The sequence below is a fragment of the Rhinolophus sinicus genome, chromosome 16 (genome assembly GCF_057876585.1).
Source record: "Rhinolophus sinicus isolate RSI-liver-muscle chromosome 16, RSI-T2T, whole genome shotgun sequence".
Taxonomy (NCBI): Eukaryota; Metazoa; Chordata; class Mammalia; order Chiroptera; family Rhinolophidae; genus Rhinolophus; species Rhinolophus sinicus.
The window spans coordinates 147,680,954-147,708,001 of NC_142516.1; the positions used below are offsets into that span (position 1 = coordinate 147,680,954).

Consider the following 27,048-nt stretch of genomic DNA (forward strand, 5'->3'; position numbering starts at 1 on the left):
CCCATTAATTCCATATTAATATTTGATGTTAAATAATATCAAAAAAGCCCAGTCCCTCATCCCTACTTTTTCTTTTTTATTACTAGTTTCAGGTGTACAAAACAACATAATAATCAGACATTTGCACACCTCACAAAGTGATAACACCAAAAAGTCTACTACCCATCTGATACTGTATATAGTAGCTATTACAATACCATTGACTATATTCCCTATGCTGTATTTCACATCCCGAGAATTTTTTAATTATAGTTGACATTCAATACTATTTTATATTCATTTCAGGTGCACAGTGCACTGGTTAGGCATTTATATAATTTATGAAGTGATCCCCCTGGTAAGTCTAGTACTCACCTGAAAATATACACAGTTTTTATATTATTGACTATATTCCCCATACTGTATTCACATCCCTGTGAGATTTTGTGACTACCAATTTGTACTTCGTAATCCCTTCACCTTTCTCACCCATCCCCTAACCCCCTTTCTTTCTTATTGTCTCTGCACAATAAGATGGGTACAAGTCATGGGTACCAGAAATTAGAAGAAAAAGGAAAAGAAAGATTCAGTCAAAAGTTGACATTTCGGGGCCAGCCCGGTGGCTCAGGTGGTTGGAGCACCGTGCTCCTAACACAGAGATCACCAGTTCGATTCCCACATAGGCCAGTGAGCTGCACCCTCCACAACTAGACTGAAACAACGACTTGACCTGAAGCTTAGCTACACTCTCCACAACTAGATTGAAAACAACGACTTGACATGGAGCTGATGGGTCCTGGAAAAACACACTGTTCCCAATATTCCTCAATAAAAATTAAAAAAAAAATACTATTACAAATTACAGATATTACAAATATTATAAGTATGGAAAAGGATAATTATCAAATCCTTATCTATAAATATTGTGGGGGGGGACTTTAAAATGTGCATGATTTGTAGATATATGTATAAATTTCTATTTGAATTCATTCACCAAATAACCACTTGCTGATACATACTATGTAATGAGCATTGTCTTAAATACTAGAAATATAAAGGAAACTAACCCATGGTCAATTTTATTATAAAATAGTAACCAAATGAATATAAAACAATTACTTGCAAGGATAAAAGACATTACTTAATGCAGGGACCCTCACATTATTTTAAGAGAAGAGCAGTACATGAAGATATTTAAATAAAAGGGGCAGAGGAATATTTCTACATCAATCTAAGTACTGGGAACATTGCAAGACAAGGAATGCACTTTATGAGATACTTCTCCATTTGATATTATTTCCTTTTTCCTTTAAAAATTCTGAATCGTTCTCTCTTTTACCCTTGCTTTTAATGGTTACTTGAGGAAAATGTGTATTTTTCTGTTGCTGAGTAAAGTGTTTTTCATATGTATGTATACATTTATATACATATATATGGTCTAATTAGTTTATAGTGTTTTTCAAGATCTCTATTTACTTACTAATCCTCTCCGTAGATGCTCTATCCATTATTTAAAGTGTGGTATTGAAGTCTCCGACTATTATCATATAACTGTCAATTCCTCCTTTCCATTCTGTCAATGTTTACTTCATATATTTTGGATGTTTGCTGTTTGGTGCATATATGTGTATAATAATCAGTATATAATGTCTTCTTTGTCTCCTGTAACAGTTTTAGGCTTGAAGTCTGATTTAAGTATTTTCTCTGGTATTAGTATGGCCGCCACAACTCTCTTTTGGTTACATTTACATGGGATATCTCTTTCCATCCTTTCACTTTCAATCTATTTCTGTCTCTAAAGTAAATTTCTTACTGACAGCATATAGTTGGATGTTTTTTATCCACTCTGCCAATATCTGCCACAGTGAGATAGCATTTCACACACATAGTATGGCTATAATATAAAAAAATATACCAAGTGGTGTCAATGATGTGAAGAATCTGGAACCCTCATACATTGCTGATAGGAATGTAAAGTGGTTCAGCTGCCATGGAAAACAGTTTGGCAGTTCCTCAAAAAGTTAAACATAGAATTACCAGCAATCCCACAACTAGGTATATACCCAAAAGAATTGAAAACACATAGTCAAACAAATATATATTCACACATGTTCATAGCAGCACTATTTACAATAGTCAAAAGGTGGAAAGAACCCAATGTCCATCAATAGGTGACTGGATAAACAAAATGTGGTATATACATACAATGGAATATTATTTAGTCATAAAAAGGAATGACGTACTGACACGTGGTAAAATACAGATAAACTTTGAAAACATAACTCTAAGTAAAAGAACCAGACAAAAAAGGTCACATGTTATATGATCCCATTTATATGAAATATCCAGAGTAGGTAAATCCATAGAGACAGAAAGAAAATTAGTGGTTGCCAGTGACTGGGGAGATAAACAATGAATACTAATGGCTACAGAGTTTCTTTTGGGGGTAAACAAAATATTCTGGAATTAGTGGTGATGGTTGCACAATCTTGTAAATACACTAAAAACCACTGAATTATACATTTTGAAAAGCTAAATATTATAGTACTTAAATTTTATCGCATTTTTAAAAAATCTAATCTTTAGTATAAAAATTGAGAACACGTTGCCTCTGAACATGGTGGGGTGAGGATTGGCTTATAAGGAACATGAGGGAATTCTCTGGGGTAACAGTAATGCTCATTATCTTGGTAGGTTTTGTGGTTATACAGATGTATGTATACATCAAAATAAGCTAATAAAGCCTTAAGATTTGTTCATGTTACTGTATATAAATTTCTCCTCAAGTAAGATTGTATTACTGAATTCAATTAATACTGAATTCAATTAATGACAGTATGTTGAAGTATTTAGGGGGATGCACACTGGTATCTGCAATTTACTTTGAAATGCAGTTATAATGAGATGGATTAACAAATGCATAGATAAAAGTAATAAAGCAAATCTAGCAAAAGATTAATAGTGGAATCTTGGTGTTGCGTATACAGGTACACACTGTAAAATTCTTTCAAAATGTCATATGGTTGAAATTTTTCAAAATAATATATTGAGGAAAAAGTTAATAAACAAGAGAAATAACCAAAAGTCATGAATACTATGCAGAGATTTAGAATATGGGTGGCAGAACGACCAAGTGGTAATATTAGTGTCTTCTCTTGAAGACATGACCTGTAAGCCAAGATATGAAAGGTAACAAGGAGCCATCCATGTAAAGAGTATTCCCGGCTCCTCTCCCTCTCCAAAAACATCTTATTCTATGGCCCTGAAATTTGGTGTGTTCAAGAAAGCCAGTGTGACTGAAGTATATAGTAGGCAAGGAAGTGCGTAGTATACGATGAGATTGGAGAGAAAGGCAGGTGCCAATCATTCGGGTTTTGTAGTCAGGGTAAGGAATTTTGATTTTTATCTAAGTGCAGTGGAAATCCATGAGAGGTTGAAAGCAGGGATGGGGTGGGATGAGATGGATGTGTCCTTATTATTTAGAGTTTTAAAATATCACACTGACTGCTATGTGAAGAATGGCTTTGAAGTATTAAAGAAGTAGAGAAACCATTGTCATAGTCCCTGCAAGGACAATGGTCGTTTGGAGGAGAGTGTTGGTAGTAAAGATAGAGAGTAGTCAGTATGGGAGATATTTTGAATGAAGAATTGACAGTATCTATTGATAGATTGACAATAGGATGACAAGAAAAAAGGCACCAGGATAGATCTTGGGTTTTAGCTTTAGTCACTGAATGAATGGAGTGACATTTACTGAGCTGTAGAAACGGTGGAAAAAGCAGGTCTGAAGTATGGTGGACCTGAGGATCAAAAAATTTTATTTAAATTGGGCATAAATTGATTTGCGACTGTAAGAAAGACAGCCAAAAGAATCCGAATAATCTGGAAGTTCTTAAAGAACAGGTTTTAGATTTAGTTTCTTTTCCTTTTAAGAAATCAATTTTGGCTTGACTGTATTAGGGACCTTTGATCCAGTAAAATGATCAAACTTTAATGCAAATCAAGGTCACTGATTACTGTTATCTGTCTCTGGGGTTAAAGATAAACTGGGGATCAGGAGCCCTGTATCTTTAAACTTAGAGAGGTCAAAGGAAAAACATCAGGATTGAGAATGAGGGAGACAAGGAAAACCAAAAAACAAGTACTTGGAAGTAACATATTAAGTCTTTACTGTCTCTCACCTGTCATTGATAAGAGGCTATCTATTTAATTCCACATATAACATGCTTAAGTGCCTTACAGTACTTTAAACAAAGTGGTGACTCAAATTTTAGCTCTCATCCTTTAATCCCATTAGTTTTCCCAAAGTACAATGAAAAATCCACAGTTTTTGGAGTTAAATGAACCTAAATTTAAAGCAGGCCCACCACTCAGTAGTTCTGTGACCTTGAGCAAACTCTAATCCTTAGTTTCTTAAATTTAAATGAAAATAATTAACCCAAGAATTAGCATTAGAAATAACATTCACAAAGTGCCCACTACATGGAAAGAATGCTCCATAAACAAGAGCTACTATCATGTAAAAGACCTCTAATTCATCAATGCTCAAAGCAGTTAGTTTCCTCCTTGGGCAGCATAGGTTCCTGTTTCCAGAAGAGAAGTAAAGATGTGAGAGAGGAGGGAACCACATAAAAGATGATCGATTTCATTTTCACCATGTAACACAGAGGTAAAACAGAGAAATCTATGAGTAGGTATGACACGTAGACAATCACAACTTACAATGGATAGGTTCGAAGGTTTGATCATAATTCAGTTATTTAGAACCAGGAACATACTTTCCCGTGGAATCAATGGTCAATTCAACGCTTAGATAAACTCAGAAAGGCCCATCGAAATCATAATGTAGTTAAAATGTGATGTATCTCAACAAAATTAATAAAACAATACTGATGAATCACCAAACAATACAGAAAACCAAGAGACTTTAATAATATGTAATTCCATTTATTTTAGAAGCTGGCACTTGAGGGAAAAAGGTTTTATGGGAGGTTTCCATGGTGATTCAGAAGGGATTTTCAGGGAAATTCCAAAAGCTTTATAAAGCTGATGACCCTGGTTCTTTATTATGTTTTATTTCACCTCAAGTTTATGGCTTCCCTTTCTTTCAACATAAGTAAACCACTAGCACTCGTATACTAAATAGCCATTATCACAATCATTTATTTCACAAATGCGAAAAAGTAACTGGGAAAGAATTAGAAGATAGGAAAGGATGTGCCCAATATAAAGATAGCCTTAGACTGAATTAGGTAACCTCAGTAGTAAAAAAACTGAAAGGGGGATAAAGCACAGCATTAAAATATTAAGGGGAAAAAACAAGTGATGAGAACTGGTCAGAGTCCCATCATGACTCACTGGTTATTTTAAAGGTCACAGATTATTTTTAAAAGATAGAAGACAAGACATGAAAGCAAGCAAAGTAATCTACAGCTGCCCTTCATAGGAAGGAAATGCTTGAGTTGAAGATTCATAACTCAAAATGTGGCACTCCAATGTAATTCAAGATTTTCTCCTAATCCCTTTTCATTTCTCTAAATTTCTCCAAATATTGTCCTTTTTATGTAGGTATTATTGTGATAATAGTATTATTATATCCTATTTCGTAGATAACAATAGTATCTAAACTGGAAGTAGAAAGACTACTGTTGAAATCTAAAAGTATACAATAGAATAAAATGAACTAATTTTAGGAAAGTCTCCTCAAGAGCCAGTGGGTACGCTACATGCCTCTTAGGCTCCGAGGAATGCCAGTGATTTCAAACCACAGAGTGAAGTTTTTAATTTTCTCAAAGAAATAAACCACAGATCAGTTCCATGTACTAACTTCTTCAGCAATCTAGCAAATCTTCCTGTGACGTACTGAAATTCTTTTGAAAATGTTGATGAATCTGAAGAAATGATTAGTTAGGAGATGACGGATGTATTCGGAGAAATTACAATTTCTAGGGTCTAGTCTTAAGTCTAGGACCTGTGTTAGTAAGAGAAATTATTTGCAAAACAAACAACAAAACACACTTAACAATGAGCCAAACCCAAATAATTTGGCCAGACCCAACGAAAAACAGGGATGCAACAAGATCAACATCTTTTTAGATGACTGAAGAACTGCTAAGTTTGACTGTCCCTATTGCAAAGAATATATCTACTAATGAAGTGGTCACTTTCAGGCTCAAAAGATATTCCCACATATCACAACTATGTGAAGTTTGCCAAACCAAATGCTCCCCAAGTGAATGATATGATTCTAAATGACCAATCTGAATGAGAAAACAAAACTAAGGAAATGTTAACACAGAAGGCTGAAAAGCTTGCCCTATCAGTGTAGGAATGCTAAGAAGATGCAGTGAATTCCTGACTACCAAGCATTATCTAATTTCGCTCATATAGCTACAAATTTCTGTCAAATACATACAAATACTAATTTGATTAATAAAATTGTGAAGTTATTTCATAGCATTGCTAAACCATGATAACAATATGCCCTCGTACATTATCTTAATAGCAGATACTGAAAATACAATAGTTGTCATGAGCTCCAGGAATATTTTTGAAAACAAAAGGTTGAGAAACACTAGCCGGGTATAATTATACCTAAAACAGTCAAGTAAAAGTCATTAAAATGTCCTTCAGTTTACCTTTTAATCCAATTTAGAATATTCAGTTCTAATTTCTCACATGCTATTTTCTCTTTCCTAGCAAGATTATTAAATTGATATTTAACATCTTAGGAAAAGTAAAAACCTGAACAGCCTTGTCAAATATGACATCTTTATTTTAATTATATATGTCCTTAACTTTAATAAGTTGCATTCAATTATATACATATAAATTTACATTAATTCAATCTCAAGAACTCTTAAGACAATTCCTTCTTTTAATTATCCAGTGATTTCGTCTTACAAAAGAGCTATAATTAAGGTCAAATTACTCTTTAACGTTCACTTTAATAACAGAAAATGGTAATTCAGCTGATAAATTCTTTCAGAGCGACAACTAATCAGAAACCTAAAACTATTAAAATATTATTTGCTCTATGGGAATTCCTTATTACATGTTTACTCAACCATATCTGCTGAAAGACACAGAAACTCTACCAAAGTTAATTTAAGGACTTACCAATTTCCCTTGCAATTCTGACAGCTTCATCTGCATCCTGTAAAAGCAGGAAATGAGACCCAACATTAATCCCATCAGCCATTGCACAATGTCTTTAGGGCAGTCATATATTGCACTACTGTCTCCTCTGATTCATTTAATGTTCAATTTTACAACCTTCTAACTCTTTTCATTCAGAGAAATGTAAAATTAATACCATAAGTGGAATGTAAATTCTACCTCATCATTATTATATTAAGAAACTCAAAGCAGTTTGAAATGAGCTGGCAGGAAGCACTACCAGAATTGCCAAATGATTTGGTGCAGTTGCTGGAATTTAACAGCAGAATTTAGATGTTTACAATCAATACTGAATCGTAAATCAGATCATTAAAGCTTGTCCACAGCCAGCTTGTTTCTGTCTCCCTGATATTTACATGTCATGTTTTCCTAGATTCTGACAGCAGGGGGAGTTGATTCTCTATTGTTTGGGAGAAGCTCAAAGATTTTCCAGAAATGAAAAATTTCCAGTATCTATAGGAATTGCCAATTGTCCTCTCAAAAAAATTCCTTTAGAAATCTTCATTACTTTTTTCTTTTTTTATTTCATCTTTGTTTCAGTATTTTATCTCTACTAGTTATATTTTGTTATATAAATTGAAACTTTAAATTCTACGAACCAACTAATGGGGGGGAAACTTCCAAAAGCCAAGGAAAGAAAATGCATTCTGAAACAGTACAAGGTAAGAGTTTATGAATGTGAGGATTAATTATTGGTAAATATCAACCAATGCCACTGAAAAGACAAAAACTTCCCTTGAATCTAAACCATATCATTATCATTAACTGTCACCTAACATGCCCAAAAAAGGCCACTCCTGATACTTTTCCCCATATAACAAACAGCGAAGGGAAAGCTGAAAAAAAGGTGTTAAATCCAAGATTCTTAGTAAATTTAATTTTTTCTAAAATTTAGTGACATAAAGTAACTATCACAAGGAATGACAACAATGTTTTGAAACCACTAGTGGGAGCATGCCTGAATTTTTTAGAAAATAACTTTAAAATACTAAAGTGAAGGCTAGTATTTTTTAAGCTTTTAAGGCTAATACTTTAAAAATGTAGAATAACCATGTCAGAATCGTCCCCCAAAAGGGAGAGCAGGGGATGTTTATAACTGGTTCATTTATGTCTAATAAAAAAAAAATCTTCCTTAAAAGTCTTCAGTACCTAATAACATCCCCTGGATAAGGAGGTTGGCAGGGGAAGTTGTCAGAAAAATTTAATTTCCTTTCATTAGCCAGTCTGCTCCACAAATAGGTGCTTGTTAAGTTCAAAGCGGTCCTGAAAGCGACATCAGTTTTAAGTCTTTTTTTTTTTTTTTACTCCAACCAGTCACATCTGCTAATGAGATTTTCCAAATAACAATTGTTTTCAAGTCAGAGATAAATCTATACCTCCCACTCTACCCCCCAAAAAATCAAGGTTTACTGCTTTATTACACCTTGCTGTTTTCGCTGACCCTACATTCCCCAAATTTTAGCTTAAAGGGATAAAAATCCATGAAAAGGGTCATTTAAGAATGTTAGTGGTTTCCACACATTGAGTTTGAAGGTTCTTTGTTCAAGCCAGTGACAGTTATTGGAGAATACTTCCCCTTAATAGCCTCTCTGTCAGGAAGTGTTAAACCTGCCAAATGCGGACAATTAGTGCCTCGCGAACAAAATACAGGAAGAGTGCTGGCTGATGGAGACTGGATTATAAGAAGCCTAGAAGGAAACTTTTAACATGTCTTTTATTTCAAAGGTGTATTAGTATATTTGCAAAAGATATTCTGAGAGGAAATAAACTGCTTTCTAAAAAGTTCGTCACCCTGAGAGAACTAACAGGCAGAAGTTAAAAGATAATTCATAGAATTCATTAGTTGCATTTTGTCGTTTATTTGTATATACACGTTATAAATGTGTATATATGTGTGAGTGTGTATATGTGTGTGTGTGTATATATATACACACACATATATATACATACATATATATACATACATATACACACAGAGGGTGCCAACAAAAATTTATATGCATTTTAAGAAAGCAAAAAAACTGTATTAATTGTAATCCTCCATGTATACCAATAACAAAATATGAATACAACTCATGTTTGACTACTGCAATTACAAGAGGTGCTCAAAGTGGTTACCATCAGTGTCCAGACACTTCTGATTACGGCAAACTACTGCTTGAGTATAGATAACATCTCTTAAAATGTGTATACATCTTTTTTGGCACCCGCAGTACATATTTTTACACAAAGCAAAACTTCTAAAAGTTCTTTAATTGCCACAAATCCAACACTTCAATAAACTGCCACAAAACAATCTTGACATTTAACTAATCAGTATGCTTAAGTTTTCTTACTATGAAGAGCAAATTCTACTAAACGAACTTCCAAATAAAATCCAACTTCCTTAAAAATTGATTTTTTGCTTGTCATTCATTCATGCCAAAATATTTGATTGCGGACATATTATATACTGGACATTAAAACACTATTATGTTTCAACAATTAACTATTAAATACCCTCATTTCCAATATGTTCTTAAGCACATTTAGTTTTCTTATCAGGGTATATAAAACTACTTTTAAAAAGATAAAAACCCCCATATAGTTCTAAATTCAGGGGTACTGACACATCACACAGCATAACTTCTCCATAAAGCTACAGGTAGAAAGAAATTAATAAAAAACTTGAATCAACAAGAAAAAGACCAACAATCATCAGGAAATATGAGCAAAAGATTAAATAAGAAGTTCACATAAAATAAAATCCAAAAGAAGAATAAATATGTTCAACTTTAGCCATAATTATAGACATACAAATTTAAAAAAACGAGACAGCACTTTTCATCTGCCAAAGTTTGATGATCTGAATGTAAACAAGCCCTCCTCTCACTACTGGTGCTCTATAAAATGGTGCAATCTTTGTTAAAAGAAATTTTCAGTATCTTTCCAAAGTTTGAGGACATGTTTTCCAACCCAGCAGTTTCAATTTTAGGAAGCTACCTGATATACTCACATGCATGCACACGGAAAGATTTATAGACATTTATTATTTTCAATTTGTGGGTGGTGTTCTGATAAATGAAAATCAGAAAAATAATTTAAAAGACTTTCAATAAGGAACTGGTACCATACTTGGTACATATATAAAGTGGAATATAGGGAGCATTTGAGATCTTGCTCCCAGCATATGCCATCAGTTGGATTCCAAGAAATGCTTATTTTTTAAAAAAAAGGAATATTACACAGCCTTTAAAAAAATGAGGTTGATCCATATGTCCTTATTCATCCATTCACACATTCAGTCCATAAATATTTACTGGGCAATACTACATGAAACAGTTTTTGCCCTCATGAAACTTACAGCCTAACAAAACAGAAAAGAGTAAGCAAATCAATTGAGAATTGAAATAAATGTTACATGGAAAAAAACAGTACTGAGGGAGAGTGTGAGAGGGAGAACCTGTTTTAGATAGACTGCACAGAAAAGAGCCTTCTCAAGTAAAATTCACACGAAAACCTGAAAATAATAAATTCTGTTCCCCTACGAAAACAACAGCTAAATGCCATGGGAAGGATCCTAGGCAGAAGGAACAACTTGCACAAGAAACCTAAATTAGGAAGGTACTTAGCATCTTCTAGAAATTTAAAAACAGTCCATGAGGCAAACACTGAAGCACAGTGTGGAAGTGGAAGGATGAAGGAGAGGTAGAGGCATAGCCTGTTGTCGCAGGGCCTTATGGGATTTGGTGGAGTGCCAATGCCTTGGCTCTAAGAAGCGGAATGATGACTCAGATTTAAGTTATAAAACTACTCTTAAACTTTAAAGATGTGTAAAATAACAGTATGTAGTGGGGGGGGGGCACGTTGTAGGATAATATGTATAACAGGACCTTATCTACATTAAGACAGAAAAACACATTTGGATGCTCATTAAAGCTTATGGATGATATACACAAAAAACTCAGCTTGAGTGACTGCTCAAAAGTAGGACTGAGAGTTGGGGGAGGGGGAACTTTGTATCACTGCATACCCTTAGATACATGTTGAACTTTCTCAGCATAAAGAGCAAAATTTCATACTTCATACTACTTTCATAATTTAACAATTAAATAAACCACACTTGAAAGTATTATTCAAATTATCTAATTAAGTATTTCCAGGGCAATTAATGGTATCAAAACAAACTAGTATTCCTATTGCCATAGAACCAAATTTACACTGTTTAACTTGGTTTCAATTCTTGATCCTGCCTGCCTGAGCCCCCAGTCTCATCCCCAGTCCCTCTCCACCCCGCACTTCACTCCCCGCCCCAAAGCCCAAGCATCCTCCCCAGCCTACACACATCCTACTTGGCTCAACCAAAAACTCCCTCCTCTTCTACCTCCTTTCACCAAACCAACTCTTATTACTATATGCCACTAGGCCCTGAAGGCCCAAGAGTGGAGAGAAAAAGTCACCATTCCAGCCCTCATGTAATTTATAGTCTAGCAGAAAAGACAGGCCGTGGGGTGGCCGGGTGGCTCAGTTGGTTAGAGCGCAAGCTCTCAACAATAAGGTTGCCGGTTAGATTCCTGCATGGGATGGTGGGCTGAGCCCTCTGCAACTAAGATTGAAAACGGTGCCTGGACTTGGAGCTGAGCTGCGCCCTCCACAACTAGATTGAAGGACGACTTGGAGCTGATGGGCCCTGGAGAAACACACTGGTCCCCAATATTCCCCAATAAAATTAAAAAAAAAAAAAGATAGGCCTTAAATATGATTGCATAGCAGCTAAGAAATCATTATCGAGATGCATGTTACACAGAAGAGGTGAAGAAGGCATGTGACAACAGGGGATCTCTAATTCAAAAACAGAGTTGCAGGAAACTCCTCCGACACAGTGACTTTGAAAGGAAACCTAACGAATGGAAGTATGGTGGAGCACAGTCAGGGTGCTTGGGGCCTGAAGAATGAGCCTACAGTATATATAGTGAAGCAGGCCTCACAGGCCGCATTAAAGACACTGAACTTTAGCCGAAGAGCAAGGAAATGAGGGGCCTCGCTCTGTCTGCATTTTGAAAAATTTTAGCATATAATTTACTTATTATTATTATTATTATTATGTGTATTGTCTACCCTCTGTATCTCTCTATCCAATTAAAATGTAAGCTCCATAAAGAGAGAAATCTCTGTCTACCTGGTTCAGTGATATATTTCAAATGCCTAGAACAGTGCCTGGCACATACACAGTAGTTATTCAATAAACAGTTGCTAAATGAAAAGAATTAATAAAGGAATGAACAAATGAATAGCTTAGAGAGAGACAGAGAATGAAAGTACCAACTGGGAAGAAGTAGTCTAGGTGAGAAAAGAATTACCATTTTCGCTTGAACTCAGGGGTGCATGCTTCAGGCTTCACCTAAATGTCACTTTGTTTAGAAAGCCTTTCCAGTCCTCCGACAGCAGGTTATGTACCATTGCTGTGTAATCACTTTACACTCTGTCCTTCAATTGTGACAGCCCTGTGGCACTTAATTTCCATGACAGCAATAACTAGCTCTGTCTTGCTCTCTACTGAACCCCCAGAGCTTAGTAAATCAACGCAATCAACACGTTATTTGTTGAATGAATAAACAACTATCCATCAGCTTCCACAGAAATAAGTCTATTATGATAGGACAATCTCCTAAATGATCGAATCTAATGTCAACAGAACAGCTCATCTCCAGAGCATCAATGTTATAAGTGAGTGAACTTACACCAAGGAGATGTAGTAGCTTCTTCAGATTCACATATCAAAGTGATATATAGCAAGGAAGTACCACACAATAGTTCAGAGCAGGGGCTCAAGAAACAGACAAGCTTGGGTTTTGCCTCAGTTTAAGACAAAGTACATTCAATGAAATACTGTTAACACTGGACAAAACCAACCCCATATCTACCCTTGCCTCTTAATTCTCCAACACTTCCGTCACTGCATCATGCAACTTCAAAAGTTTGAAACAGGTTTCACAAAACCTATTCTTAAAAATATGTGCAGATAGTAATATCTAAACTGTCATTTTTCATTACATATTTCATCAAACTATCAAACTTTACGTGGTAATAAGTTTTCAATTTGAAGGGCCACAAGTTTAAGTTATACTACAAAGTAATAGAAAGCAGGTTGATTTCAATTTACAAATATTAAACTTTATTTAATAAAAGTGTGAGATAAGTTATTAAACTTTATGGTACCAAACACATTTGCCCTTTATTTATATAAAACCCATCTCTTTGAAGCAAAACATCATTCCTTTTTCATAAATCCAACTTGGCAATATTTGAAGACAAAGCAGAACTGATTCTGCTAAACACTCTCTTAGCTTTCGAACATTCTTAAGATAGTTCTCACATCTAATAATTACATAACATACAATACAATATGAGAAAATACTAGAGGGATTAAAACAGCAAGCACTGTTCAAGTATTGTTCAATAATATTCTGTATTTTATTAAAATAATTTTTCTAACAGGTGGGACGATAATCCCCTTAAAGAAAGAAGAAAAGTCAAATACAAAAATTTCAAAAACAGGAATAAAGCAAATTTGATGGTCCTGACTCCCTTATGCAATTTTCAACTGAAGTATTTAGAATATTTTTGTAGTCATATCAAAAGTAATAAAACTGAGAAAACACAGAAAAGTGCAAAAATAAATGAAAAACATTAGTGATAATACATTCCTGACAGCTTCAAATCAGAAGGTAAGAAAAAGGAACAGTGCAACAGTATCATTTGATTCTCTTCTTCTAAGCGATAAAAATCCCTATGGTTCATCCTGTAACCCCAGCCAGTCTTACAGAACGCTGCATTCAGATTCTGAACTTACTGAACGATTGGCAACACTGATGAGGGAAGGGTTGCAGCAAAGTATTAAGCTATATAATTCCAAAACAGCAGTTTAAAAAATGGAAAAAGGGGGGGAAAGTCAACAGAACCTGTAACCATTTCTTTTATTACTCTATTTTAGCACAATTTACATTAAGTGAGCTCTAATCATCCAACCCAAGAACAAAACAGTAAAAATTCTGTTTTACAGAGAATACGATGGGAGGGGTGGGTGAAGATGCTATAACCAAATACGTGTAAGTAGATCATAAAAATATAAAAAGGAGCCAACAAAAATTGCGTGCCTTTTCTGCAAGCCTATTTGTTACTCTACCAAACCCACCTGAGAAGCAACAAAGCCCCATAGCACAGAGCACAGGTGCTGGAGCCAGAAGGCTGAGTCCCACCCAGCACGGGCTCTGTGACACTGAACGAGTTACCTACTAGTGTGCCTCTCTGGGATTTGGCTTCTTTATCTCTAAAAAGGGAATAATAACAATATCTATCTCATATGGTTATTGAGAAAGACGAAATTATTCAAGGCGGAAACACACTACAACAGTGTCTGTCAAAGAGTAAGCACTCCATTAAGGTTGGCAACCTGTGATAAATGGGCAGTCTACCACCCCCAACTACCAAGTTGATTCCTTTCCTGACTGGTTTTGATTGCATATGCTGTGGTTAGCAGTCATGCGCTGAGCCTGTGTAATACAGAACATTAGCACTACCATACTGCAGAAAATGTGCACATGCATCGCCACTGCACTTCACCGGATCAGAAAATCTGTGTACTCATTATTGCTGGTGAGCAAGGAAGGAAGGCAGGGAAGGAAAGCAAAAACTACAACAAAGACAGGCAAATTAAAATAGTTCTCCTTGATGCTAAACACCCAATTTATTTCTACAGTGATTTTATTGTCACATACTGACTCTACCATCCATGACTTAGACCACACCTCTCCTTTCTTACCCTGTTTCCCCAAGAACAAGACCCAGCCGGACGATCAGCTCTAATGCGTTTTTTGGAGCAAAAATTAATGTGAGACCCCATCTTATTTTACTGTAATATAAGACTGGGTCTGATATTAATTTTTGCTCCAAAAGATGCATTAGAGCTGATTGTCCAGCTAGGTCTTATTTTTGGGGAAACACGGTACTTGCTACATACAGCTGACTTACCAAGCCTGAATTCTGAACTCACTAGATGAGCGTCTTACTATTCATTCATATGGGAAGCTACTTAGGAGTTTGCTTTCTTCTCCTGGTTCTAGAACAAATCAATGACTGTTTTTGCAACAACCACCACCAGAAAAATTATTGCTTCAAGACACAATGGGCAAAAGCTCTATCTGTATGCAAAAAGTCATTGCATTCATATATAAAGTAAAGCAAAATTTTCAACAATCCTGGGTTCAGGAAATAGATACTAGCTGATTGTATTTTCCAGATAACCCCAACTCATGCAGAAGACTTTGTTTCAATATACTTTCAAATCCTTCTAAAATTTAGTAGACATTAAAAGATATTTCATGCAAATGGAAACGAAAAAAAGGCTGGGGTAGCAATACTTATATCAGACAAACTAGACTTTAAAACAAAGGCTATAAAAGAGACAAAGAAGGACGTTTCACAATGATAAAGGGATCAAATCCAACAAGAGGATGTAACCATTGTAAATATTTATGCACCTAACATAGGAGAACCTAAATCTATAAAGCAAATATTAACTGACAAAGGGAGAGATTGACAGTAATACGGTCATACTAGGGGACTTTAACATCCCATTGACATCAAGGGATTGATCTTCCAGACAGAAAATCAACAAGAAAACATTGCCCGTTAATGACAAATTAGATCAGATTGATTTAAGTGATATTTTTAGAGCATTTCACCCCAAAGCAACAGAATATACATTCTTTTCAGGTGCACATGGAACATTTTCCAAGGTAAACCACATGTATTTAGGGCCACAAAATAATTCTCAATAAATTTAAAAAGATTAAAACCATATCAAGCATCTTCTCCAACCACAATGGTATGAAACTAGAAATCAATTACAAGAAAAAAAACTGAAAAACACAGGAACACATAGGGGCTAAATACTAAACAATGAATTAATTAACAATGAGATCTAGGAAGAAATCAAAAGATACCTTGAGACAAATGAAAACAAAAGCACAACAAGCAAAAATCTATGGGACACAGCAAAAGTAGTCCTAAGAAGGAAATTCATAACAATACAGACCTACCTCAAGAAACAAGAAAAAAAAAATCTCAAATAAACAATTTAACCAAACACCTAAAGGAACTAGAAAAAGAATGGCAAACAAACTCCAAAGTGAGTAGAAGGAAGAAAATAATAAAGATCACAGTGGAAATAAACAAAATAGTCTAAAAATATATACAAAAAACAACAACAAACAAACACACAAAAAACAATGAAACCAAGAGCTGGTTCTTTGAAAAAATAAGCAAAATTGATAAACCATTATCCAGACTCATCAAGAAAAAAAAGAGAGAAAAACTAAATAAATAAAATCAGAAATAAGAGAAGTGACAATTAACACCACATCAATGCAAGGGATTGCAAAAAAAATACTACAAACAATTACATGGCAACAAATTCGACAAGCTAAAAGAAATCGATAAATTCCTAGAAACATAATTTTCCAAGACTGAATCAAGAAGAAATAGAAAATCTGAACACACTGATTACTACTAACAAAATGGAATCAGTAATCAAAAAACTTCCCACAAAAGTCCTGAACCAGATGGCTTCACAGGTGAATTTTATCAAATATTCAAAAAACAATTAACACCTATCCTTCTCAAGCTATTCTAAAAAAAAACTCAAGAGGATGGAAGGCTCTCAACCTCATTTTACAAGGCCACCATTACCCTGATTACAAAGTCAGACAAAGATAATGCGAAAAAAGAAAATTAAAGTATGATATCCCTGATGAACATAGATGCAAAAATCCTCAACAAAATACTAGCAAACTGAACTCAGCAACATATTAAAAAGATCATACACCATGATCAAGTGGGATTTATTCCTGGGATGCAAGGTTGGTTCAATACCCACAAATCAATTAAGGTGATACACTACACACTCGTCAACAAAATTCAAGATAAAAATCATATGACCACATCAATAGATGCATAAAAAGCATTTGACAAAATCCAGCAACCATTTATGATAAAAACTCTCAGCAAAGTGGGAATAGAGGGAAGACATTTCAACATAATAAAGACTATATATGACAAACCCATAGCTAACATCATATTCAACAAGGAAAAGCTAAAAGCGTCTCCTTAAGATCAGGAACAAGATAAAGGCATCCAAATTGGAAAAGAAGTAAAACTCTTGTTATTTGCAGATGACATGATATCATATATAGAGAACCCTAAAAATTCCACAAAAAAACTATTAGAACTGACAAATGAATTCAGTAAAGTAGCATGATAATAAAATTAATATTCAGTAATCAGTTGTATTTCTATACACCAATAACGAACTATCAGAAAGAAAAATTAAGAAAACAATCCCATTTACAATTCCATCAACAACAAAAATTAAAATACCTAGAAATAAACTTAACCTAAGAGGTGAAAGATTTGTACTTGGAAAATTATAAGACACTGAAGAAATAAATTGAAGAAGATATAAACAAATGGAGCATATACTGTGTTCATGGATAGGAAGAACTAACATCATTAAAATGTCCATACTACCCAAAGCAATTTATAGATTCAATGCAATCTCTATAAAAATACCAATGATATTTTTCACAGAACTAGAACAAATAATCTTAAAATTTATATGTAACTACAAAAGACCCCAAATAGCACAGCAATCTTGAGAATAAAGAATAAAGTTGGAGGTATCACAATACCTGATATCAAACTATACTACAAGGCTATAGTAATCAAAACAGCATGGTACTAGCATAAAAACAGACATAGATCAATGGAAGAGAATAGAGAGCCAAGAAATGAAATAAATCCAGGCCTATATGGTCAATTAATCTGTAACAAAGGAGGCAAGAATATACAATGGGTAAAGACAATCTATTCAATAAATGATGTTGGGAAAACTGAACAGATACATGCAAAATAAAGAAACTGGACCACATTCTTACACCATATACAAGAATAAACTCAAAATGGATTAAAGACTTAAATGCAAGACCTGAAACTATAAAACTCCTAGAAGAAAACATAGGCAGCAAACTCTCTGGCATTGGTCTTAGTGATATTTTTTCTAATATGTTGCCTCAGGCAAGGGAAACCAAAGAAAAAATAAACAAATGGGACTATTATCAAATGAAAAGTTTAGGAATAGCAAAGGAAACCATCAATAAAATGAAAAGACAACCTACTGAATAGGAGAAGATATTCACCACTGATATATCCGATAAGGGGTTAATATCCAAAATTTATAAAGAACTCATACAACTTAACATCAGAAAAACTAACAATCCAATTTAAAAATGGGCAAAGGACTTAAATGGACATTCCTCCAAAGAGGACATACAGATGGCCAATAGACATATGAAAAGATGTTCAACATCACTAATCATCAGAGAAATGCAAATTAAAACCACAATGAGGTATCACCTCACACCTGTCAGAATGACCATCATCAATACATCAACAAACAACCTGTTGGTGAGGATGTGGAGAAAGGGGGACTCTTGTGCAATGTTGGTGGGATTGCAAATTGGTGCAGCCACTATGGAAAACAGTATGGAGGTTCCTCAAAAAATTAAAAGTAGAACTATCCTATGACCCAGCAATTCCACTTCTGAGTATTTATCCAAAGAAGGCCAAACACTAATTTGAAAAGATATATGCATCCCTATGTTCACTGCAGCATTATTTACAAAAGCCAGGATTTGGAAGCAACCCAAGTTGCTAGACTTGGATAAGAAGATGATAGACAACTAGATAAAGAAGATGGGCTACATGTATACAATGGAATATTACTCAGCCATAAAAAGGAATGAAATCTTACCATTTGAGACAACACAGATGGGCCTGGAAGGTATTATGCTAAGTGAAATAACAGACAGAGAAAGACAAATACCATTTGATACCACTTATATGTGGAATCTAAAGAACAAAATAAACGAACAAAACAGAAACAGACTCAAAGATGCAGGGAACAAGATGATGGTGGCCAGATGGAAGGGGTGTGGGAGGGTGAAAAAGGTGAAGGGATTAAAAAGTACAAATTGGTAGCTGTGAAACAGTCATGGGGATTAAAGTAAAGTATAGGGCATATAGTTAGTAATATAGTAAGAACTAGTCTAGGTGGGCACTAGACTAGTCAGGGGGATCGCTTCATAAATTATATAAATGTCTAATCACTATGCTGTACATTTGAAACTAATATAAAATAATACTGAATGTCAACTACAATTGAAAAATTTTTGAATCTTTTTTCAAAAATAAAAGATCTTTGAAGCATCATCAGGAAAGTTATTCTTGGTTTAGCAGGGAAAAGGGATACTGATGTCTGATACTGTATTTTTAAGTACTAGGGTATAACTTTTCGATTTTTTGGTTTTTTTGTTTTATTAATTCCTTTCACACTAGTTTTGTTGCTGTTGTTGTTGTTGTTGTCTGGCTCTTTCTGCCAAAGCAAGAGCACAATTTTTAAAGTCTGCTAATTAGGTGATAAAAACAATTACTAACTTTAAACCTACACTGCATAACTTACAAATCTCATTCAAATATATTAGCATACTGTGCTCTAAGATATAAATGGGTATTATTTTCTCTCTTAAGACAACAGGAACTCAGAGAAGTTTAATAAACTCCCCCCAAAGTCTGTTCGCTGATAAGTATTACAAACAAATGTGGCAATTTAATTACTGCTCATTCTCCCTCTGCTTCACACCCGCCATCTAACAGATCACATGATCTTACATATTCCGCTTCCACCATCTATCTCCATACCAGCTACTTTGCTCCATCCTACTACTCTGTTTTGCACCACTACTATTTCTAGCCTGGATTAAAGGATGATCACTCTAACTCATCTAACAACCTTGAGTTTTGCCTTGTTCCAATACATTTTCCGTATCACAAACTAAAATAAGTTTTTGAATTCTGCAATTTTATCAGGTTAACTCTTCTACATGAATCCATTCAGAGGTTACCAAAGTCATAAAAATTACCACCAAACCTAGCTGCACAGCATTCAACGCCATACATACCTGGATTCTAAGTCTCTCTCCAGCTGTCTTACTACAGCCCCTCACATTGCATACCTGCAGCTTTCCAAAACCCCTGTGGTCTCTCACGACCAAGCTTTTACAATGAGGTCATTTTACTGACCATAGAGCTGTGTCTCCATCATCAGCCTCACTTTTTATCTAACTCACTAATACTCAGACTTCAAGTATCACTTAGATATCATTTCCATTGGAAGATCTGCCATGATACCCCCAATGCCCCTCCATCATGGGCCCCGTGCACTCTGAGCTTAGCATTATTAAATGTAGTAAATTGTCTGTCTACTTGTAGGTCTCCATAAGGGGACTTGGAGTTCTTTGAAACCAGGGTGTGCAGGGATTCCAAAGCCTATCTTCCAACAGCGTCAGATCCATACTCTTCACTCTGCTTTCATGTTCCAGAGGTGGAATTAATTAGATGTTCAATAAAGCAAAACTTAAAGGCAAATACCTAATACCAGGTGATTACTAGAGAAATACATTTTAAAAGAACATTAGTTTCTCTCTAATGGAAAGGATGACTCAAGAACAAGACATAAGGAAAACCATTCCAGAAGACTCCGTAAGTACTACACACAATGTGGTTTTTTTTAATTTTTTTCAATTACAGTTGAAATTCAACACTATATTAGTTTCAGGTGTACAGCATAGTGGTTAGACCTTTATATAACTTACAAAATGATTCCCCCCATAAGTTTAGCACCCACCTGGCACCATATGTAGTTATTACAACATTACTATACATAATGTTTTACAAGAGTGTGGTAAATCATCTCCATATAACATTCTAAACATTCAAATGGGAAAACAGCAAAAGTTTTAAAGAGAAATTAACAAACTGAAACCATATTAATTTACTCAAGTTAGAGATGAAAATTACTTGGGGGGTAAAAGTAGACTGTAATATAATTGCCAAGAAAAAGAATTTAGTCTTAAAAATACCACAGGCTAAGATTCTTAAAAACAAACAAACAAAAACACAGGCTAATTTTTCTTAAACCCTATCGATTTGAAGAAAGATGGAATTATCTATAATTAGCACATACATTCTTCCAATGCAAAAGTACTGCTAATGCAGTTGCTAAAACCACAAGGTATTCCAAAAATTTACACTATTTATTTGCATCAGCGAACCTCTGTCTGCATAGATATCCTCAAAAGTAATCTTTTACCTAACAAATGTGAAAGTAGTATTGTTCCAAATGAATGTGGAGTTAGTATACAAGAAATCTAAATTAATAACCAAATGTAATAGAAAAAAATATGCACAGCCTCTTACATCAGAAATAATTAAAAGCAAATTAGAAATAAAACTGGTATTAAAGCTTAAGGGGAACAAAAAGGCATTCATTCCTTAAAAACATTTTTAAATGCTTATCTGAAAACTATAACCTGCAGGTTTAATTGGGGCTAAATAAATTAATCCAGACAACAGGTGTTAAGAACTTACCATAGTTAAAGTCAACACAGGTAATGAGAACCTATCATTATCTGAGATTGTAACAGGATCTTAAAAATCACCTAAAACATACAAGGAGACTACATTGAAAGGATAAGTGGATTTGTTTTCTTCTACTTTCTATTTTTCCCTATTTTCCAAATTAACAGAGGCTGCAAATTCAAAAACAGATTGCCAAATGCAGCCTCCCAGAAAAGACAACCAAAATAACCTGCTGAACTAGCCAAATCAAGCTTATCACTCACGACAGGAAAGGACACCATGACTTTGAGGCAGTCTGGGAGCTTCCACTGAAACCTGTTCAAGACCTGCCAATACTCACAGTTCAAAATCCTATATTCAAAAACTGCAGTGCTCCTCGGATGCCCACCTGAGCCCCCTATTCAGGGGCCTCCCCAGTCACAAGGGTCCGAAAGAATCACACTGGGGAGAGCTCCAATTTCCTTTTCAGGAACTTTAGGAATGGGGAAACTTTTGATTTTCTGATCAGATTTGAAAACGTTTATTATTAGAAGAAACCTTACTGATTACTAATCAAACCTTCCCTATTAGCAACAAACTCAACATTTTTTTGCTCTAGGCCCATACGACAAAGTTCACGTGGAAGAAGACAGGCCCAGGACCTGTCATTTTATCTTTAAGCTGGCTCCAGGAGCCAGTGAGGTCAGAAGGTTTCATCAGACAGGTATCCAAATAGGACAAAATTTGCCTTGAAACCCGTATCAAAATCTTGAGAACTTTCCTCTGTCCTGACATGTTTTGTCCACAGAGTCTGGGTCTGGGAGAGATCTCCCCTCCAAATCTTAACCCCCGGAAGGCATTGCACATTGTCATGTCTGCAATTCGCGACGGCCAACCATTAGGCTGGGAGTCCAAGACGTGAAGCACACAAACACATTTCATGTGCCATTACAAGACTCTCATGAGTTTTTCTCAGGCTAAGTCTGTGCTCTCTCTGAGTCAGACTTCTCCTCCTTAAAAGTATTAAATCTAACTCAAATTCATGTTCTTATCTTTCTAGGTGGCATAATTTCACCAAGGATCATTTAGAATTAACAGTAGACCCTTATTGTAAGCTTTTGATATGAATGGTTCATTTGAGAAGAACCTTAGTGGGGAAAAAAGGAAGCAAAACTTTCAGCACCTAGTGTTCTACATTTTTTTATTACCATGAGGAAGCTTCCAAAAGAAATTCAGATTCTAAAATTGTTTCCTTATAAAATTCACAAGGAAGACAAAGTTCATCAGGAAGAAGAAGGTATAGGAAAAAGCCAAATGAAAAATGTGAAAAACTTCAAACTCCCTCAAACTTTTATCCTGCTCTTCCTTTCCCTCCATCCTATGTTCCTCCATTTCCCCCTGTCCTGATCTTCCTTTCTCTGACCTGCTCCCCTTCTCTTCTAGCCGGGCAGAAACCCTCAAAGCAACATCACCTTTTAAGAGTTAGCCCCTGTTAGAATAGGACAAACATCTAGGATTTAATTAAAGCCTTGGTCTCCTTCTGAACTGAGAGGCATTACCAAAGACTTTCCAAAGCCTACACAAGATAGACAGAAATTTACAGAGAAATTGAGAATATTATAATCTCGGTTCCCCAGATTTATACCAGTTGATTCATATTGCTAGTAAGAACCGCAGATAGAAAATACTGGATTAAAGGGGAGAAGATGACTTGAGACCCCCAATTACACAGGAAACTAGGGAGGCTCAGAAAAAAGGTAAATGATGGACCAAATTCTTGGGAGGCTACCACCAAAACCTTTCCTGTGAAAACAGGTTGTACTCTAATCCCATTGTGCTAGCAAAGGAAGGGTAAGTCCACTGGAGACTTCAGAGATGGGCTCTTTATGACCCTTGGACAGCACTTAGGAGGACACCCTGAAGTAGCTGTGACCCCTGCTGTCTCCTCACTTTCTGTGAGCGGCTTTAGGCTTAGTTTTATTCTGAACTCTGAGTAGAACATTTATGGAACAAAGATAAGAAGAAAACTAAGAAGGAATATTCAAAACAAGCCAAAAAATACAAAAACAAAACTAGAACTCAGTAATGTACCAAAAGTGACAATTTCTAGAATGAAGGGGTGACCAAGAGACTCAAAATGTTTCCAAGAGATTGAGGTAAGACTAGGATTAAAAATTATACTCTGGATTTAGTGAGAGGAATAGGCTGTGGATAGCCTTTGTAAGAGAACTTTCAGTGGGAATGAGAAAGAAGCCAAATTTCAGTAGATTAAAGATGAAGTGAAAAGTATGGAAATGAGAGAAAGTGAGAACAATTCTTTTAAGACCTGTGGCTGTGAAAGGAAAGACAGAACTAAGACGGTAGTTGGGGAGTGACAAGGGGTCTCTGTCCTCTCTGAAGAGGAGGAACACACGTTTCTTTCCAATAAACTGGCAACACCATGAAGTGAGGGGTCATGGGTATCTCATTTATCATTTAGCCCAGGGATCAGTATATCTGTTGAGTGACTGCTCATTTTTAATAGCAAAGGCAATGGAAAAGATCTTAAAAACAAGGAGAGTTTTTAAATACAGAAAAGATAAGCAATGAAGACTATAAGCCCTAAAGGCTATAAAGGGTATATCTGGAAGATCAAAGGAAGAATTGGCTTTTCAAAGGATGGTGAACACCTCTGTCTTATAAAAAGAAAAATGAATGAGTACAGATTAAGGTAAATATGGGCAAGAAGCTGAAAATGTTAACCAGGGGCCAAACATTCTAACTGTCCTGTTAATGCATTAAATGATCCTGCAGGAAGACTTGCCCAGCTCAGAAAGTAACAGTAAGAAACACTGAGGTGACGAGTTCTTGCAGACTAACTCCAATCACAAGGTTAAAGTCCACACAGGGACTCTAATGAAATAATAATAATAATAATAATAATTATTATTATTATTATTTCCAAGGGGAGCAGGGGAGCAGGGGAGATGAGACACACACTCCAATTTCTGCATTTCTTCCTCAGAAGCCTTCAGCTGCAAAAGCTGCGTGCTGGTTAGGGAGTTGTGTTTGGGATAGACAGCCGTCCACAGTTACACCACTTTTCACCAGAACCATGTTTACATTTTACATGTTATGCATATGGACAGAAGCTCAATATAAAGATACACAGAGAACATCATAATGTTTGAAACATTGAATATATGCCGGCATTAAATAAAATCCTCACCAATTTTTTTCCTGTGAAAGTATGAGCCAATACCAATCACTAAATACAACAGTTAAGAGGCTTCTTGCTCTTTTTAACTTATGCCATTTAAAATAATACAGGTATAAACAACATTGATTTTTTTAAACCAACACACGCATGTTTTAAAAAGCAATAATTGCATTTTATCTTACGCTTTTGACAAAATGTTTGACCTGAGGACATGTACTATTAGAGTAAAATAGTTTCTCACCTTGACTACTCCATCAAAACCAGGAATTGTGTTAACCTTTGCTTTCTTAGCTAATAATTTGCTTTCAATCTTGTCACCCATAGCTTGAATAGCATGTGTGTCAGGTCCAATGAAAATGACATCTTCTGCTGCCTGTGGAGAAATACAAGTAGAAATTTATAACAAAAACATTACAGTGCTTGATGTGGAGTCACAATTTTATAAAAGAAAACCCCACATACACTTACTAATTATTTACATGCCAAAAAACAATTTATAAGTAAGCATTTGAACCAATACATTAAAATATATAATACTGTATTGCATACAGGAAGTGTGCACAAAGATATATGAAACGAAGTCGGGTCAAAGAAAAATAAAAACAATGAACACTCCTGCTTGATATTAACAGTACTCTTTGGAAAAGCAACTTCTGTGGTGTTACGTTTATACACAGTATCCTGCCATCCCATCTAATTAGTAAGTTCACTTTTTAAATGCCTTGTAAATCGTGGGTATTCTCAATACTCTACAGCACAGTGCCTTGTTCGACACAAATAACCGTTTTTATTGAATACCGACTCTGCGCCAGGCTTTGAGCTAAATGTCGGTGGTAACTTGGATGAAAACCACAAGATATCAACTAATTCAAGGGACTATGAACAGATCACTGATACCTCAGAGAAACAGACAAAATAAAGCACAGTATCCTTGTGACTATAAGAAATGAGTCGAGAATACTGTGGGAATTTACCATGTATGGCAATGATTTCAAAAAAATTACTCTGTATAAATAACATTTAGTTCCCCAGTAATGGATCCACCTCCATATCATATATTATAATCAACAAAACACTAATGAAGAAAACACTAATTAGAGACAACAAAGTACTATGTAGTTAGGGCCAGCGAAGGGCATGATCTAGAGAGGAAGGGGCTGGCTGAGATAAAAGATGAGGTCATTATGTAAAGAACTGAGGTTAAACATGAAGGAAAAACGCAGGTTGTATGCTGGGCATCATCAGAGTAAGGGGCCAAAATGTAGATTTTCCCGTGACCTTTGGTCGGTATAAAGAATAAATCGTGTATTTGATGTCTCACATGGTATCTACGGACATCGCTGCCTGAAAGGTCTCTTGGCTTGGAAACGGCGCTTCCTTCTCCCAAGGAGAGCATTATCCAGAGAAGCCACTGCGGTATGTTGCTCAGATTGCTCTCTCAGCCACTATAGCCCAAGAGAATTAAACCCACCCAGGGAAGGAGGTGGAAGTAGAATGTGGAACCAACAAAAGGAATACATGAGGAGATAAATATTTGGAGATGAGATGACAACCTCAACTTTGCACATGCTGAGTTGAGATGCCTGTGAGAAAGTCAAGTGTCCATGTTCGGGAGGCAGAAAGAGCCGCCTAGAGGTTTTAAGTCCAGGCTGAGACATGGATTTTCAAAGGCATCAAATCTAGGAGAGAATTAAAAGTTCTAGACGAAATCATTCAGATAAAATGTACAGAAAAGCCAATGCGTTTAAACTCAGGATGTATTCTTTCCCTCCTGTCCAAAAGCAAGACAGAAGATTGGGACGTTTTAAAATTCTGAGCTTAAAACATCCGTTTCTTTGTGGGGACAATGGGGATAATAACCACTTGTAAGTCTGACTAAAGGACTGAATAAAATAATAATGTAAAACACCAAGCTAAATGCCACAACTGTTAGTTTTGTCCCCTATCCAAAGTCTGATAAAAAGAGAACACTAGAATAATAAAACAGCTAGGTCCACAGGACCCCAAAATACATTATAGGAACCCAAATAACTAAAATTACCAGTATTACAAATGCCAGAATGCTAGATAAGAAACCTCTACAGCCATAACAGATGCTCATAAAGAACTTCTCCATCAAATGTTTGTATGTATAATAGTTTTAACACAACCTTATTTTCTTAAAAAAAAAAAAAATCTTTTTAAGACCCCAAAAATGT

General features: G+C 35.4%; 1 protein-coding gene across 1 annotated transcript in view; it reads right to left on the bottom strand.

The window, feature by feature from the left end:
* PCCA (propionyl-CoA carboxylase subunit alpha) overlaps positions 1-27,048 on the bottom strand; it is a 358,009-nt gene that overhangs the window by 220,030 nt on the left and 110,931 nt on the right. The window contains exons 7-8 of the mRNA XM_019754213.3: positions 25,092-25,223; positions 7,099-7,135 (exon numbers count right to left, since the gene is read on the bottom strand). Of these exons, the coding sequence (XP_019609772.1) occupies positions 7,099-7,135; positions 25,092-25,223 (169 nt within the window). The remainder of the gene's footprint in view (positions 1-7,098; positions 7,136-25,091; positions 25,224-27,048) is intronic.